This window comes from Euprymna scolopes, chromosome 43, assembly GCF_053919585.1.
Source record: "Euprymna scolopes isolate OS-2025 chromosome 43, ASM5391958v1, whole genome shotgun sequence".
In the NCBI taxonomy this organism is placed as follows: Eukaryota; Metazoa; Mollusca; class Cephalopoda; order Sepiida; family Sepiolidae; genus Euprymna; species Euprymna scolopes.
In genome coordinates this window covers 21,163,708-21,183,332 of record NC_136524.1, presented here as the reverse complement: position 1 = coordinate 21,183,332, position 19,625 = coordinate 21,163,708, and the positions used below count along the sequence as shown (strand labels likewise).

The 19,625-nt window shown below is 29.0% G+C and overlaps 1 protein-coding gene across 8 annotated transcripts in view; it reads right to left on the bottom strand.

Annotated features, from left to right (window-relative positions):
* Window positions 1-19,625, bottom strand: part of LOC145268225 (neurobeachin-like) — a 607,546-nt gene that overhangs the window by 84,730 nt on the left and 503,191 nt on the right. For all 8 annotated transcript variants that reach the window (XM_080123533.1, XM_080123540.1, XM_080123535.1 and 5 more), the window contains 4 exons: window positions 18,725-18,877; window positions 14,319-14,391; window positions 11,412-11,506; window positions 4,917-5,006 (listed from right to left, as the gene is read on the bottom strand). In XM_080123533.1, the coding sequence (XP_079979659.1) occupies window positions 4,917-5,006; window positions 11,412-11,506; window positions 14,319-14,391; window positions 18,725-18,877 (411 nt within the window). The remainder of the gene's footprint in view (window positions 1-4,916; window positions 5,007-11,411; window positions 11,507-14,318; window positions 14,392-18,724; window positions 18,878-19,625) is intronic.

Sequence of the window (19,625 nt, the reverse complement as noted above, 5' to 3'; positions counted from 1 at the left end):
CTTACGTGCACACAAGCGCACAACACTGAAAAGATGGCAAACTTCTGTCAAGAAGTAGCAATCATTATATATATATATATATATATATATATATTAGAGAGAGAGAGTGGTTTTTTATTTCTTATACTTTTTGAACAAATTCAATTGTTTATACTGAAGGAGCATTTTTACTCCCCTAATGTGATGCCCCCCCCCACTTCTCCTCAAGAAGGAGTGACATATATATTTCTTTTAAACTAATAAATGACATCTATAAAAAATACAGAACGTTCCAGCACTAAAAAAAATTAGTTCAGTGGTAGATCTTCAGGCTTCAGACTCTGGGGTCCTGTTTTTTAATCTTGCGAAGTTCAGCCACGCTGATAAGTCTTAAATGAGAAAGCACATATCTATAGATTTGTTTATATACATAAATTCAAATAAACATTTTTTTAATATCGCTACACAATCAGGACAATGTTTTGATTAATTAGTTAAAAGACTTCAAGAGACATGAATCCCTTATTTTGAAATTCAAATCCTCAATGAAGACTGAAAAAACAAATTACACTTTAAAAGGTCATGTGGTTACCCATGATAAATCAAAGAAGAGAAGAAAAAGAAAACAAGAAAAGGGAGAAAAAAGAAAGAGTTATACACCTACACAAAAGTTGAAAATTTGTGTTAGATCCCGGCTTACCTCCTTATGCATAGGATAAGGAGAAAATAGGTTAACTTAAATCAGTTTGAGGTTACTGAAACAACTGATAAAAAATATTAAAAAAACAAACATTAAATAAGGTTGGGAGGTGTTTATTGTCTGGCTATCTAGCGTTAAACATTCAATTTGCCATATATATATATAATGTAATTTGATATTTATGTAAAATTAATATAAAAGAGTAATTTAAGTTAATTTTAATTAAAAAAACAGTGTTGCAAATTAAGAGTAATAATATATAATAATGAAAAGTAATAGAATGGAATAAAAGAATAATATATAAAGTGGAATATTAAAAAATAATAGTTAATTTCTTATTTCCTGTCACCAAACGAGTGCAGGCGTCTGACCTAATTAAAATAACTAAAGCCACCTTTCATTGAAGCTAGTAGCTGCTAATTAAACCCTGTTCCTCTTTCTTTGAGTACCCTTAATACACGTGTCAAAATGCATACCATAGAAATTATTAATTTAAAAAAAAAAAAAAGGGCGTTTCAAAACTTTTTCCTTTTCACTAAAAGATTAGCCTCCACTACTATGAAATCTTTAAATCAAAGCAGTAGATTTATTGTTGCGACTAATGGTAATTTTGTTTACCTAAATTAAAGAAATTATATACATAAGTGATGAGATGATTCCAATATTTTCCCAATTCCAATATTTTTCCTGATTCTAATACAATTACTGATTCTGATATTTTTTAAATGTCTAAATATAAAGTTTCTTTCTGTGCGAAGAGGGTCGGATTACCCCCCCCCCAAAAAAAAAAGAAAATAAATAAATAAAAAAACATGTTACATTTATGGGTGTGACTTGTACATTTTAGTTTTATTAGTAGTGCAAAATAAATAAATATTTATTATTTCATTATCAATACAAGCCATGGAAAATGGTGTTTTAAACAAAAAACAAACAAATAAAAACGATTTAAAGAATCGTTTTGAGCATCGGAAAATAGACAAAAACATTTTTGATTCCGATACCCATTCAGATACCCTAAAAAGTTTCAATTTTTGCAACTCCCAATTCCAATTGATCGTCCCAACACTAATATCTGAACGACGTTAAAAACTTAAAAATGAATGTTTAAATTTCAACAATATTTCTGACAGTTAACCGTGGCTGAATGGATTTGGTCCTAGCTAATGGAGTCAGAGATGACTTTATTGCCTGGTTCGAATTTATTGACCAGTGTTAATAATGACACCCTGCACTGATGATTCCCGAAAAGATGAAACACTAGTATCTGTAGATAGATAATAATTATTATAGTAAATAATTATATATATATATATATATATATATATATATATATATATATATATATATATATATATATATTCTTTCCCCTTATCGCTTTCTATTTTGAGTTAAAATGTCACTTAATGTCACTCCTCCTACTTAAATTTTAGCATTTTAATATTTTATTTTATAAATAAAAAAATATATTTCACTTCTTCCATTTTTGAACCGGATGCCTTCGGTGTAAAATAAAATTTATTATGTCACCTGACGAATAACTTTTAGTTTCTTGCAAACCAATTTTCAGTGTAGCGACTATGTAATATTTTTCTATATAAATAAAATATTATATATATATATATACACGCAACACACGAACATGAAAGAAGTAACAGCCACACTTTCACAAAAAAATAATTTACAGTTAAAGTTTCTGCCACCTTTGCTGATGGCCAACACTCTGAGCAGTAAAAAGTTTGAATCACTGATATTTTATTTGATATGTTTTGTGTTTCTGATATCCATATATCTGATACATCCCACAATTTAAGTAGAAAACCACTGGTTTCAGAGGAGCCATATTATTACGGGTTAATATGAAAGTGAGCTTAATCAGTGCAAAATGGCCAACAATATTGGAACTCCACTTCCGAGTGTTAACTGCGCAAGAATCCAATTCATCAGCAAGGGAAAATAATCAATATTATTTTGCCTAATTGCATCAAAACTCTCTGACAGCAATCTTCATTATTAATGAAAACAGTGTCTATTTACGTCTTGAACATCTGTGCTACCGGGCGTTGCCCGGAAATATTTACTTTCATTTTTGGCATTCTTATATGATGTATGTGAACAAACAAACAAATAGGAATACGGCTTTATTATATACATATATGCACATATATATGTACACACACATAAATATACACACATATATATATATATATAAGTATAAAATATTAATACAAAAAATGTGTATATTCCATTTCTTGTTTGTTGACATGTAGGAATACAAGATTTCTTTTAAAACAAGTTTTATTTAAAAAAACAATTTTCAAGTGTACCTTCAGTCTTCATCAGTGTGTGTGTATATATATATATATATATATATATATATATATATATATATATATATATATTAATTAGTGTATGGATAAATAGTTCAAATCAGGAATCTGAAAAATTGCAACTTTTTTGCATGTCGGAATCAGTATTGGAAAAATTTATGTCTACTTTTCGATCCCTCCCCCCCCAAAAAAAACGATTCATTTAATTATCTTTTTTTTATTTGTTTTTTTTTTTTTGTTAACATATTTTTTTCTCTGCTGGTAATAATAAAAAAATATTAAATATTTATTGACTTTAAGCTACCAGTAAAACTAAAATCAATAGATCACTTTCTCACAAGTGTATTTCTATGTTTAAGAAAATATACACACATTTAACATGCGTTTTTATGGTAATCAGGGGAAAAATAACAACTTTATAGTTAAATATTTAGAGATTTTTAAAGAATCGGAATTGGGAATTTAATACAGAATCGTAACTGTATCGGAATCAAGAAAAATATTGGAATTGTCTCATCACTAATCGTTCCATCATTAATTAATATATATATATATATGATGGGATATATCAATATATAATTGTTTCATCATTAATATATATATATATATATATATATATATATATATATATATATATATATATGATGGGATATATCAATATATAATTGTTTCATCATTAATATATATATATATATATATATATGATGGGATATATCAATATATAATTGTTTCATCATTAATATATATATATATATATATATATATATATATATGATGGGATATATCAATATATAATTGTTTCATCATTAATATATATATATATATATATATATATATATATATATATATATATATATATATATGATGGGATATATCAATATATAATTGTTTCATCATTAATATATATATATATATATATATATATATATATATATATATGTGTGTATATGACGGGATATATATACATACACACTTATGCACAGACATGACAGAATTAAAACACCCTTATCAATACAAACATTTATAGTGTTTGTATGGTTTTTGGTTCATAGATATTAATGACATATAACTACAGCGTTTAGAAGAGAGTGCTCAATAACGAATAGAGTTGCATCTCAGTGTAATGTTTTTATTTATAGAAACATTTAGGCTATATGTATGCATACATGTTTCAGCTGTACCTTTACCTAAAACCCATTTTTTTTAACGGACACAGCAGATAGTTGATCTTGTATAAATTAGCTGCTGAAACATATATGCACATGCATAAAAGCCAAAATGTTTGTATAAATAAAAAAAAAAATAATATAAGTTGAAACATATATAGTAAACTATGGTTTACAGTTATGGAAATAAAGAAACTGGAAAAAAAGGAGACATGTAATAAACAGTAAAAACTATATTAAATAGATATAGAAAGGAGGCATGCATATATAATGTAATTTCATTGAAACAAAATGTTTGATGATACAAAGTTGATGATAAATAAATGAAAGGTGGACATTTTTAAAGACTAAAACATTTATAAGTCAATATTGATTATACTGTTAATGATTTTTTTTCTTGATTTTAAGTATTTGACAAATAGTTGACAAATAGCATTTGGCAAATATTTATAAATCAAAATTAATTATACTGTTAACATTTTTTTTTTAAATATTTGACAAATAATTGACAAAAATATTTGTAAGTAAAAATGTACTGCTAACAATTTTTGTTAAATAATATTAAATATTTGACAACAAATATTTGCCAAAAGTATTTGTAAGTTAATTTTTTTTTCTCCATAATTTCAAATATTTGACAACAACTGATTGACAAAAGTATTTGACAAATATTTGTAAGTCAAAATCAATTATGCAGTAACAATTTTCAAAAAGACATGGAAATGAAATATTCTTTCTTACCAGATGCATTAAAGAGCTTCTTGGAGGATGAGGCTCAGTAAGCAATTGGGATGGTGTTTGACCAAAACTACGAATTTGGTTTTCGATGGCCTGAAATTAAATTAAACATATTTTTCTGAAAAGTGTTTAAGCATGATTTTTGACAATTGTAAAACTTCTATATTATATCCTATTTCTATGATTATTGATCAATTATAAACCCCGTAGCAAACATAGATACATCATCAGGATATCAAATACAATTAGTTATGATGTTCACAAGTATAGGAATAAGACTACTACTACTACTACTACTACTACTACTACTACTACTAATAATAATAATAATAATAATAACAGCAACTAGCAGGACTTGTGGAAATTCCACGGCATGAGAAACATATTCAATCAACAGATATGTTTAATAAGCTGATATTTTGCCTCATCTAACATAACAAGTAGAAAGGTATGTAAGTATCAATGAAATCTTCAAGCGAGTTTCAAAACTAGACTAGCCGCCACAGACAAAAGAACAAAAGACTAAGACAGGTCATAAATAATAACACAATAAACCGTTTTCTAACCGTCAAATGATTCTGATAAAAGGTCAGAATGGCACTCGCATTTTAATAAACTCTAATACTGATGCCTGGAGTGCATAACATTCATTTAATACCGGATTGTACTCGATGACATTTACCGAAGTAATTTCTGCAGTTTTAGTTCACAGTTACCTTAAATCTTGCTAAATCCTCATCAGATGAATAGTGTTAGGGCATTACTTAAAATTAGCAAGGCCCATGGAAATTTCACAGAATGAGAAATATATTTAATCAACAAATATGTTTTGATAAAAAGCTGATATTTTTCTGGATAGTGCAAAAAATAAGTTTTGGGAACAGGAAAAAAAATAAAATAAAACGTAATAAATATAAGTTTGTTAACATTTCTATAAAAATCGTGTCCATTGTATCTTAAATATACAACTGAACCAAGTGAGATAAATTAATAAGTACTAATAAATATTCACATAGTGATATTCTGCTATATAGTTCAATACAAATAAGAAAATCATATTGTAAGAAACAATCTTTAATTTACTCCTGTATGGCAGACAGATAATGCTCTTCTTTTTTTGCTCTGTTTCTTTTGAATGTTCCCTTTTATGTAACATTTCAATGACTTCTTTTTTCAGTGATGAACCACTGCATGTTGAAATTATTACTTTCTCACACAAAATTAAAAAAACGAGGCTATATCAAAGGGAGATCACTCTCATATTCTTGTCCAGGGTTGTCATATTAGCTTTCTTAAAGCCAAATTTCACTAATTCATCCTTTTTTGAAGCAGTTTGACATTCAAAATTTGTATTTGGCCTTTTTTCAAAGAGTAGCGTACAAATTAATCAAGGAAGGAGCAAATAGAATGTTATATAGATAAGAAGAACAACAAACAAATTCAGAATAGTTTATTACCACTCAAATCCCAGAAAAACAAATGGTTGTTGCTAGTTAAAAATTAATGGTAAACAACTGTTGTGATGATGCAAAATAATTTACAATTATTATCAAAAGGGATGAAGAGTACTAGATATGCGAAGACTTGTCAGACTCAAGGAAACACTACCGTTTTTTATTGGTGACTGATCACTGATTATGACATATGTTAGAACTCCTAGTGAGTAAATAAATAAATAAATAATAAAAATAATATTAATAACAATAATAATAATAACAATAACAATAATAATAATAATAATGACTAAAATAATAACAATAATAATAACAATAATAATAATGACAAAAGAAGAACTGAGACAGCTCGACCACAAGACCAGGTAACTCATGACCATGCATAATGCACTACACCCAAAGGACGATATTGACAGACTCTACGTGAAAAGGAAAGATGGCAGGAGAGGACTGATCTGTGTGAAGGACACAAAAAAAAGAACTAGAAAAATACATAATGCAAAGCACGGAAAGGATAATTATGGCAACGAGAGACACAGAGAAAACCAACAAAACAGAAAACAGAGAGACAAAAGACAAAATGAGAAAAGAGAAATGGGAAGAGAAACAACTCCACGGAAGATTCATAAGAATGACAAAAGATGAGAATAACGAAAACACCTGGACATGGATGCGAAAAGGACATATAAACCGAGAAACTGAATCTCTAATAACTGCAGGACAAGATAACTCAATAAGAACCAACCATATCAAAGAAAAGATCGATAAAACACAAGAAAATAGCAAATGCAGACTCTGTGGACAAAGAGACGAAACGATAAACCATGTAGTAAGTGAATGCAGCAAACTGGCCCAAAAGAAATACAAAAACAGGCATGACAAAGTGGGGATGGCGGTGCACTGGGAATTGTGCAAATGGCTGCATTTTGAGCATACAGATAAATGGTACAAGCATAAACCCACAACAGCACTTGAAAACGAGAACCACAAAATCCTATGGGACACGGGCATAAAAACGGACAAACCGATCCAAGCAAGAAGACCAAATGTCGTAATAATTAATAAGAAAGAAAAATCCTGTCAAATCGTAGACTTTGCTGTCCCAGCTGACCACAGGGTGAGTATGAAAGAAAAGGAGAAACGAAGCAAATACACAGAGCTAGCCAGAGAGTTAAAAGGGATTTGGATGATGAAAAAAAATCAAAATAGTACCGATAATAGTAGGAGCACTAGGAACAATTCCAAAAAAGTTTGAAAAAAGAATGGCAGAAATTGGAATCAGAGGAATAACTGCAAAAATACAATGCCTAACGATAATGAAAACGGCTGAAATATTAAGGAAAACCCTAGAATGTGGGGAATAACACAAGACAATATAACAAAGAAGCGTTACAGGGAATGAAGAACGCCGAAGCTGCATATCAAAAAGTTCTACACCACCATCATGCATTCCCCGATTGTTTCATCACCCCCCCCCAGAAAAGTGATACCAAAGAGCCGAGAAGGGTCAAGGAGGATGGAAAGACCGATGAGAAAGCGCTGGCCAGACCTCCGCTGAACAAGCACGAAGAGAACTGGGATCGTGGGGAGGCTTAGTGCCACTCGAATTTCAGTATAAACCAATGGCCACTACCAGCAAGAAATCAATGGTATGGGGCTGTTGCGATGACGCAAATTTATTTGCAAATACTATCGAAGGAGGTGGAGAGAGCTGGACGTCTGGGGAGACTTGTCACTCAGCTTCCAGAGAATACCACAGGTCTCCAAATCGATCGTTTGATGACTTGTGTGAAAGCTCCATGTGAGCCAATAATAATAATAATAATAATAATAACAATAATAACAATAATAATAACAATAACAATAATAATAATAACAATAATTATAATAATAATAACAATAATAATAATAATAATAATAACAATAATAATAATAACAATAACAACAATAATAATCATAATAATAATAATAATAATAATAATAATAATAATAATAATCATAATAATAACAATAATAATCATAATAATAACAATAATAATCATAATAATAATAACAATGACAATCATAATAATAACAATAATAATAATCATAATAATAACAATAATAATAATCATAATAACAATAATAATAATAACAACAATAATAATAATAACAACAATAATAATAACAACAATAATAATAATAACAACAATAATAATCATAATAATAACAATAATAATAATAACAATAATAATAATAATAACAACAATAATAATCATAATAATAACAATAATAATCACAATAATAATAATAATAACAACAACAATAATAATAATAATAACAATAATAGTCACAATAATAATAATAATAATAATAACAACAATAATAATCATAATAATAACAATAATAATAATAATCACAATAATAATAATAATCACAATAATAATAATAATAATAATAATAATAATCAGAAGAAGAATATATTTCCTCAACCACCTTGCTTTATTAATGACTTTCCTACTGAGACTAATGTGAATTGTCTTGGCAAGGGATGCCTAAAGCAAGCCTTCTCTTAGGGTGCCAAGCCAGCAGGACATTTAATCAAATTTACTGATGTGAATATAGGCTTGTTACATTTGGTGTTTGAAAAAGATTTTTATGAATTTTTTATGTAAATCTAATATTTCAAAATAAATAAATAATAATAATAATAATAAGTAAAAAAGAAGAAAAATAAAAAAAATAAGAAAAAGTGGTACTAGTGCACTTACTGATCCGTGCTGAAATTATCATTATTTTTTAGAAAGCCATTTTTAACATGGGGAAAGGAGGGTGTTTTGTACCTATACTGTACTTTAACCTTACAATTTAATAAACACATCATAAAATTTTAATTAAACTTGACAATATTATTAAAAAAAAAAAAACGCAAATCAATAAGTGCACTAACACAGAAAAAAAGAAAGGAAAAATGGAGATTGAAACTAATAACTGAGATAAAAATACAGAGGAAATTTTTCATGGGAGACTATCATTATTGTTTATCATAGCCATGATGCCACTCAACATACATATTGAGGAAGTGCAACACTGGATACAAGTTCACAGATATAAAATAAAGAATGAACCACATGGATAACTGGAATCTATTTGTAAAAAGAAAAACAAAAGCTGATAAATGTAACCAAATCTTAAACTAGGACATTCGAATGGAATCTCGAACAGAAATTTGTACACTACTAGAGATAAAAAAGGGAAAAACCTCGACATAGTGGAGAACATGATGGCCATTCATTCATATTGCATGATGCTAGGAATTTTGTAATAGTGCTGGGAATTCAGGAAGTAGACATTATCAGGTCAACAAAAATGAGATTGAAAAAGAATATCTGAGAAGATCAAGAAAATTAAAATATGTATTTTTTTTGTAATTGTGGAAACTGATAAGTATTTATTGACCTTCCTTACAAGAAGTCAGACAAAAGGTCAAGTGAGGTTTTGAAAAGTCAACACATTAAGTGCACTCCGACTTAAATGTGGCGGTAATGCTTAGGAGCATTATTAAATGGCAACAAAAAAGATATATTAACCTCCTCCTTTCAAAAGAGGGTTTAATACATCAGGAGGATGGTATAACAGCAGAACAGTACTACACTATGCCTCCTTTCAAAGGGGGAGGTAATGCCTAGGAGGATAGTATCATGATAAATGAACATATATCTCATCTAAAATTGAGAATTGACATTATTATGTTGAAATACTTTATTTTATCACTGCATGGCCTCACAATCAATAGAAGTGCAAAGTAAAGAAGCCACCTCTGTCAGCCCATTACACCTGTACTTTATGTTAATTACTATCTGTTTTTATTCTTCCTTTTCAGTTATTATAGACCAGAGTAGAAAAAAGTATATCAATCTAAAATAGTAGAGTTTTGGCTTGAGACAAATACCAAATCTCTATTAGTAATAGAAGTTCCAGCTTAATACAAATACCAAATCTCAATAAGCAATAGGATTAATAATACAGTTTCAGCTTGAGACTGGCAAATACCAAATCTATTAGTAATAGAACTTATAGTATAGTTTCAGCTGCAGACAAATACTAAATCTTTATTAGTAATAGATGTAATAGTATAGTTTCAGTTCTAAACAAATACCAAATCCTACAACTTATAGAAATAATAGTATAGTTTCAACTTCAGACAAATACCAAATCTCTATTAGTAATAGAAGTTATAGTATAGTTTCAGCTTGTGATAGACAAATACCAAATCTCTATTAGTAATAGAAGTTATAGTATAGTTTCAGCTTGTGATAGACAAATACCAAATCTCTATTAGTAATAGAAGTTATAGTATAGTTTCAGCTTGTGATAGACAAATACCAAATCTCTATTAGTAATAGAAGTTATAGTATAGTTTCAGCTTGTGATAGACAAATACCAAATCTCTATTAGTAATAGAAGTTATAGTATAGTTTCAGCTTGTGATAGACAAATACCAAATCTCTATTAGTAATAGAAGTTATAGTATAGTTTCAGCTTGTGATAGACAAATACCAAATCTCTATTAGTAATAGAAGTTATAGTATAGTTTCAGCTTGTGATAGACAAATACCAAATCTCTATTAGTAATAGAAGTTATAATACAGTTTCAGATGGGCAAATACCAAATCTTCATTAGTAATAAAACTAATAGTATAGTTTCTAGCTTATGACAAATTTCAAATTTCTATAATTAGTAGAATTGTAGTTTCAGCTTGGAACAGAAAAATACCAAATGACTATTAGTATTAAAAGTAATAGTACAATTTTAGCTTCAGACTAACAAATACCAAATCTCCATTAGTAATAGAAGTAACAGTATAGTCTCAGCTAGAGATAGATAAATAGTAAATTTTCATTAGTAATATAACTAATAGTACAGTTTCAGTTTAAGACAAATACCAAATCCACCATTAGTAATAGAATAGTTTCAGCTTGAGACAGACAGATACCAAATCACTTAATAATAGCTATTTGTATAACTGTCAATTCTGAAATTAAAATACAATAAAATTCTCACCTCTTTCATGACTGGGTCTGTCATTGATTCTAGATTCACGCTGCCTTCATAGGTAAGATAATAAAATACATTGGTTGATCGCACAGCTTCTGGTCCTGCGAATGTGAACATAATATTTTTTGTAGAATACTTTATGTCTTATTTACACTTTGTTTCTATCGCAAATTTTGAAGAACATAAATAGAAATCTGATTTATTTTTTTATTTCTGTTTTAATCATTGATGACCACAGAGTTTTTATAGTTAGTTTTTATTACCAAAAATATTTATATATATATATATATAAAAAAAATGTATACACACAAAAATTAAACTGAATAGTTTTTACATACACAATAATAATAATAATAATAATAATAATATATATATATATATATATATATATATATATATATATATATATATATATATATATATATATATATATAAGTTCTAAAATAAATCAGTATTTTCAGTTCAGGAGAAGAAATATAATTTAAGAACAGTTAATTTTAAAAAAAATTGTGGTGAAACATTGCAACAACCTCTATACTACAATTGAGTCAATAATCAAATCGAGACAAATAGATTTTTCATAAATAAGTTTTAATAAAACAATAATGAAATACTTTAAAGGAATGTAGTCTCCAAATTAATTGATAGTAGGCAGATAATTCAAAAGATTTTTATTTAAACTAACTAAAGTTTAAAGTATGGAACATTGATTAGTCGATAAATAAGTAAACATGCTAATAGACTTCCATGTACGTCATGAATTTCTACTAGCATGTTTACTTGCTTATCTATTAATTCTTTGTTCCATGTATGTTAGATATATATATGTTATACATATATTGGTGATGGGACGATTCAAATATTTTTCTCTGATTCTGATACAATCACCAATTCCGTATTAAATTCCCAATTCCAATACAATTACTGATTCCGATTCTTTATAAGTCTAAATATTTAACTATATCGTTGTATTTTTTCTCCGATTACAGTAAAGACATACATGTTAAATGTGCAGATATTTTCCTAAATGCAAAAATATATTTGTGTGGGGGGATAATCTATCGATTTTAGCTTCACTGGTGATTTAAAAATCAATAAATATTTATTATTTTATCATTATTACCAGCAATCGAAGATTTAGCTTTAAACAAAATCGAATAAAAAAAGACAATTAAAAGAATTGTTTTGGCATTGAAAAATCTGTACAAATTTTTCCAATTCCGATACCAATTCCGATACCCTCAAATATTCCAATTTTTCCGATTTTCGATTCCGATTAATCGTCCCAACACTAAAATATATATATTATATATGAAATTAATATCAATATTTGAAATTTGAATACAAAAACAAAGTCAACAGAAACCATACATTTCTATCTTTCATTTTAATCTTTAATTTTTCAGCAAAACACGCCCTCATCAGAAAAAATAAATGTTTCATATTTTTTAAAATCCTTTTTTTTTCCTTATTTGTTGTAAATTTGAAAGATGTTTTTAACAGCAATTAGAATACAGTTAAAAATGTCGCACATGGCAGCACTAATAAAATAAATTAATTAACTAACGGCATATCTTTTTATGAAACATAGGTGATATTTGAAAGTTATATATATATATATATACACTAAGCAAAAGTACCCATCGTTGACTGGTTTCAAAAACAGCCTATAGAAAATGGACTCTGATTTAAGAAAGTATGATAGGTTATGAAAAGGAAGGGTTGTAATGAGATAGCTTCGAATTTGGGGTATTAAAACCAAACCAAAATATGATGAAAGTAAAATAGATAAACCCCATAAATATCATACCTGTTCACACTCAAACACTTATCACAATATTCTGTGGATCTATATTAAAAAACCTTGTTAAACTTTGTGACATATTTCCATTCTACGGAAGTCAGGCGCGAACAAACACCCCATAATTTTATTATACCATATTTCTTCAAACTGAAACATAATTATCAAAGTATACTTACGTAGATACATATGAAAAGTCTTTATTAATGTTTGTGCCTATTTCCATTCTATGGAGGCCAGGCGTGAATGCAGACCCCACAATTTTATTACACCATCCCTATTTAAGTTAAAACATACTTATCAAAGTATTTTTATGTACATCCATATCAAAAACACTTATAAACATTTTTTTTTAATTTTTAAATTTTTTATTTCCATATTTTGTGGACCAGGCACGAATGCAGACCCCACAATTTTAATGAACCACTGTTCTGCCGGATCAAACATACCCATTGCTGTGTCTTGATACATCTTCACATCTTCTATCATTATATGCAATCAGTTTTTTTTTAAATAGTCAACCATATAGGAGCCTATTCGTGACCAGACACACACAGACATTCAGCTTTATATATATATATATATATATATATATATATATATATATATATATATATATATATATATACTTCATTCCCTCCACTAAAAGTTTTTTTTGTTGGAAATTTTGCGAAGAAGAGTTATTTACATGTCTTTTTTTCTTCTTCTTTTTTTATGGTATTGCCTCCAGAAATTTCTATTTCTCTTACTTAAACTCTCCTATTTTTGGAGTAATGTTTTTTTCTGAATCAATTTTTTCTTCTTTTTTTTTTTGTAATTGAAGTGAAAAAGGAAAAGAAAAGTTGTGACCTTTCAGTACTAGAGCTATGAAATTCTCAACGAAGCTTGTGCATTTGTCGAAATAATGTAACAAACTAGCAGAATGCCAGTCCATCATCATAAACTCATATAATATTTTTAAAAAAATTATTTTATTATGATTCAAAGTAAAAATAAAAGATAAAAAAATAAACATTTTTCATTTGACCTGATATAATGAAAAGAAAGGTTTGAGAAACCTGGCATTAACAGGTACTTCAACTAGTATATTAATAAAATCAAGTACAACTAACCTCTTTGTTTGTATCCAAAAATCAAGTCAATCCAGTGATGCAACTGACAGGACACAAATTCTGATTCCAGTGCCTAACAAAATATATTCACATAATTTTAGATCAACATATAAAATACATACAACAATAATGTATTATAATCATAAAAATGAAATTTGAGTCTTGTCTAGGATTTCCACTCTATAAAAAACAAAAGAAAAATTTGTATGATGTACATACCTGTGCCAAAATGAAAATATCATATTCGAAAAATCAAGTAAATTGATCAATAGTTTTATTAAGAAAATCATCAAGTGAATTTGAGTGTTTCTAATGTTCTCATGTGAAGAACGGCTTTCTAAAATCTCAAGGGTTTTTATTATTTAGAGTGATCTTCCCTTATTCCTTCAGCTTGTTTTAAGTTAATGTCACAAAATTTGATTTTCTTTCATAAAAAATAAAACTACTTATCAATTTACATTATTTTTGGTGCACAATATTTTCTTTCTGTTATAGGTACACACAGCATAGAGATTCTTCTTCATGTTAGTTTTTTAATATGAGGGGAATTCTGGTCAAGCACCAAAATGTCCGTACAAATTAAAATTTCTGGATTTATATTTTGTTTTCTATGGCAGGACATATAAACAAAATAATCATAAAAAAGATATCAATAACATGTTATTTATTTTAAAAGTGTTTATTGCCAAGGATGTGTTAAAATAATTTGATTTCTTATCATATCGGTAATTATTTTATTAATTTTAATATATTTTTCAGTTCATGCTAAGGTCAATGTTTCATTTGTGAGAGAAATAAGTTAAATGATTTCTGTGTTGTTGCTGGCCAGAAGAAGGTCGTTCTTGTTTTTTTACTTCCTAAACTTAGTGCCAGACCTAGCATTCGTTTTATACCTTCTACCAGAAGGAAATGATTTGCATATGTGCCGGCTACTGATTAAGAGCATTCCTCCCTTCTGGAGGAAGGAGGGGGGTGTCATTTGAGAAAGTTCTGGTGATGATTACACTTCTCCAGAACTTAATTACTTGTTACCTTTTCTAGAGTCCTTGCGAACTAGGTTTTAATCTTTTTGCTATTTGGCTTCTAATAGAGTTTGAGTCACGATTTAACAATATTTTGCAACTTTTTTACACTTAACTGTGATTTACTAACTATCTCCTAACATCAGAGAAATTTTTGACACACTGAAATGGCTAATGATTTTAAGATATCAAAAATAAATATTTACTGATGGCACTTTCTTTTCTATTTTATTGACAGGCATGTTTGTTAGTTTGATACACACTTACAGAATTAAAAAAAACAACTTTTTCCTTTGCAGTTCCAAAGACTGGTGTATCTAATCTATAAAGTTATACTGCCAAATTTTGTATTTTAGACCTAACTAGCAATATATCTAACAAATCAATATTTGATTTCAATTAGCCATGTCTTTCTTTTTATCCTTGCAGCACGTTTTATACATTAACAAATGTAATTTTCTCCAGTTTCTTTTTAAAAATAATTGTTCCGACAAGGAAGTTTATGACAATGGAGACAATTTTAACTAATGGCCTAAAAATCTAAAATATGTGAGGAAAACAATTCCATCTTATACTTAAAAGGTAAAAATATGAATTATTTTCTTAGATTTTATACAAATTTTCTTCATTTCTTTGTCATTTACACATTCTATTAAAAATAAATTAAAGTGAAATGACATTAATGAATCTTGGGTGATATTGAGTAGGCACCAATCTGACCAAACCAACAAAACCTCCGATTCTACACATGTTCCTCTATACTGTCCAAATTTAATTTTCCTCTGAGGTCATCAGATCTAAGCCTGTTTTAAAAACTCACATTTCACACTTATTCTTTCAGTTTTATATTATTTCTCCCCATGCAACGCATATCTTCAAGTTCCTCTTCCATACAGCATAACATTGCATTCTGTTGGTTAATAGTGGCAGAACAGAATTTTCCTAACTCACTGAAATTACATTAGCCCTTCTCCTTGCTGTGCTTCCATGATATCACCATCATTGTCATCCAGTTTTATTATTTAAAGTACTGTGAGTGTCTCGGACTCTGGAGTCAGCAACATTATGCAATGCGTCACACCTGCTCTCCATGTGATCCAATCCAATGTCTCATGCTATGCATCCATAAGATCCAATAGGGCTTCTCTCTCTTTCTTTCTTTCTCATTCTTTCTCTCGCTCTGAGAGCGCTAGATATTAGAAGCCACAAATTTGCTAAGAAAGATCATCACTTGCAAAATTAGTTATTGAAACATTTTCCTATTATAAACTTTCCAGTTTTTTTTTTTTCTTAACATATTTGTAGACAATTGTAACTAAAGTTTTTTTTTTACATAGGAGTCACCACTTATCAAGGCCCAATAATCAGGTTTATTGAGTGTACAGTAGTCAATGGGGTAATATTGTAGTTATCGTTAGTGGAAATTTGGTTAATTGGATTACTTAAGGGGAAGGTTCATCAAGAAGTTGTTCATGTAGTACTTAAGAAGACGACCAAATTGTAGTCAGCTGGAAAGCAGGCAAACAGACGAGTTCCGCAGACGTGCCATTCTAAGAAAGAAGCTTTGTTCATAGAATCTACGTTTAGGTTTAGGCACAGATAAAGAGTGGGGAAAACTATTCACAGTGGTTTCGGCTAGACAAGTATTTTTCATGATAGTTTAGCGAGGAGGGGGGCATAAATTGGAGCTCTTTTATTTGATTGCTTCATGAAATGTATAATAGGTTTTCTCGTCCAAGAATGCATTGATTTTATCTGGCAAGTGTATTTTAAATGTAGCATAAATAGATCCAATAATCCTGTTTATTTATTTGCTTCCCCACTGAGCAAATTAGGCACAAGGCCGTTTTTTAGTGTGGGGAGAAAAACCAGCTACCCCAAGAGGGCACTCTGGCAGGGTCCAAAATTAGAAATTGTCTGATATGAAGGGTTTCCCGCACATTGACCAAACTAATTGACTTAAAAGTAATTGTCCGATATGAAAGGTTGCACCCACATTAACCAGAACTGATTACTTCCTTTTCCGCTCCTGGCTCGAAGGCCAAGAACTGCCTCTGCGCAAAGATCCAATAATCCTATTCTCCTCATACACCCTCTACTGCATTTCATGTCCCTATAAAACAACATACTAGTCCAACTACCAAACTATATCATGTAACGATGGTTTGTTTTTAAAAAGTTGTGAATGCTGGGGTTTATTTTAAGCAAATACTGTTTTTAATTGGCCAAACAAAAAGAAAATCCTGTGGAACTGGTGGAACAATTATTTAAAAAGATTTTCAAGTTTTGGATAAAACTGAATCGGTAAATGTTGAATTAAGATTCAAAATAAGATTAAAAATGTTTGTGAAATTTTCTAGTGTTTTTCTAAATTGTTTTTATCATCTGGTTTTCATGTTTCAAACTCCAGGTTTTGCAACGCTTCACACCTGCTCATCATGTGATCTGATCTAATTTTTTATGTTATGCATTCATAAGATCTAATAGGGTTAATGTCACTTTTTACACACTCAAACCAGCTTGTCCTTGGTCTCCCACACATCCTCTCTGGTATCCATGGTATTGAGTTGCTGCAAGAGGCGGCATGTTGCCCAAATAACCTGAGATGCCAAATACCAAACTTAAATCATGGCTGAAGGGATTCTCTTCTACCTTACATCCAACTAATCATTGCGCAGTTATTGCACTGAATCCGTGGCAAAACAGAAGTGTTTATAAAATTGAAAAATACAAGATGTAACATTAATTATGAGTTGAAACAATTTTTCTCTTGCAATGAAATTTCAAAGACTTAATATAAGTCAATCTTCAATTTCTATTTTGAAAAATAATTTTCTCTTATCTTGATTGAAATTGGTAATACTCTGCTGGTTAGTAATGGCAAAAGTTCTGTGAACTTATTCCATCCAATCCTAAATCATGCAATCACTGGTATCTGCTTATCATTTCAAGATTAAGGTCAATAAGCACTCTCCTTCTCAAAAACATGATGTTGCTAGTTTCAGTTTTTTCTATATATACAATTATGCCACATATTCTTTAAAGTAGTTTGATCTATTCCCTGCTTCTTTTGTTCCAGCTCATTCGATTCATTGGTCTAGTGGTCTTCATCAAGTTGTTGTTTTGATACCTCATTGTAATACAACTTCCTATTCCAGTAACTTCTTTCCAAGAACTGCAAGCTTGTGGAACTCTCTTCCTGCTGACTGTTTTCCTCCTACCTATAGTCTTTATCTTTTGAAGACTATGGCCAATAGGCATCTTTTTCTTTAATAATCATCTTTTGTTCTTATTAGTTCATTATATCAAGTGGCTTCATGCATGCCTTACCTGGAAAAACTTCTATAAAACAAATTGCCATCCGTGGAAATCCTTTATACTCACCATTCGATTGATACGGACAAAATCATCTGGAGTCTTTGCCCATGGTGGTAAAATGACATCATCAACCTTAACATCTCCTTCTTGAAAGCCAAAGTCGAATTTGTTTTGATTAACGAACATTTCTGGCAGATAAAAAAATTCGGGAATGAGTTCCTGAAATGATAGAAAAAAAAAAATTTGTTTAATCTTTTGCAAAATTAAATTTGAAAAAAAAAAATGGTAACTAGTCTTTTAAAGTTTTTTTGGAACGCAAAAAAGGAGTGAAAAAAATATATATACAAGAAATAAATGCTACCAAAGGCGACATAAGATACTTTTTTGTGTGTTTTAACTTATTTTAACTGTTTTTTTTACTTAAAAATAAAGGTAATGTAAAGTATGTCGATTAAGAATAAAAATAAAATGGTCATCTCATTTGAGCGAGAGTCAAGCCTCGATGATAGCTCAAAAATCGAAAATTAAACAAAATACTAGTAGAACATTATATTTTCACACAACTGGTGAAATGTATTTGACGTGTTTCTATATTTGTTTAATTTTTGAGCGATTATTGGAGGGTCGACTGAGACCACCATTTTGTTTTTTGTTCTAATTCGACAGCCTTTATACTGCTCCCATCTTAAATAATAAAACATTTCAAAATAAGTTAAAACAAAAATTTCTACAGGTAGGTAAAAGAGTAACTTTTCTTGCTTTTAGTAACATTTGTTTGTTGTGCATTTTTTTTTTAGCCCTTTTTTTGCTTTGTTGGCTATTCAAAAAAATCATTGAATAATATATATAATATTACACTAAAGCATTTTTCTGTTTGTACATATGTAATTACCGTTTACACATTAAAAAAAATGATATCGTCTGATTCGCAAAAGATTATGTTTAGTGATTAATCTGATGTCATGAA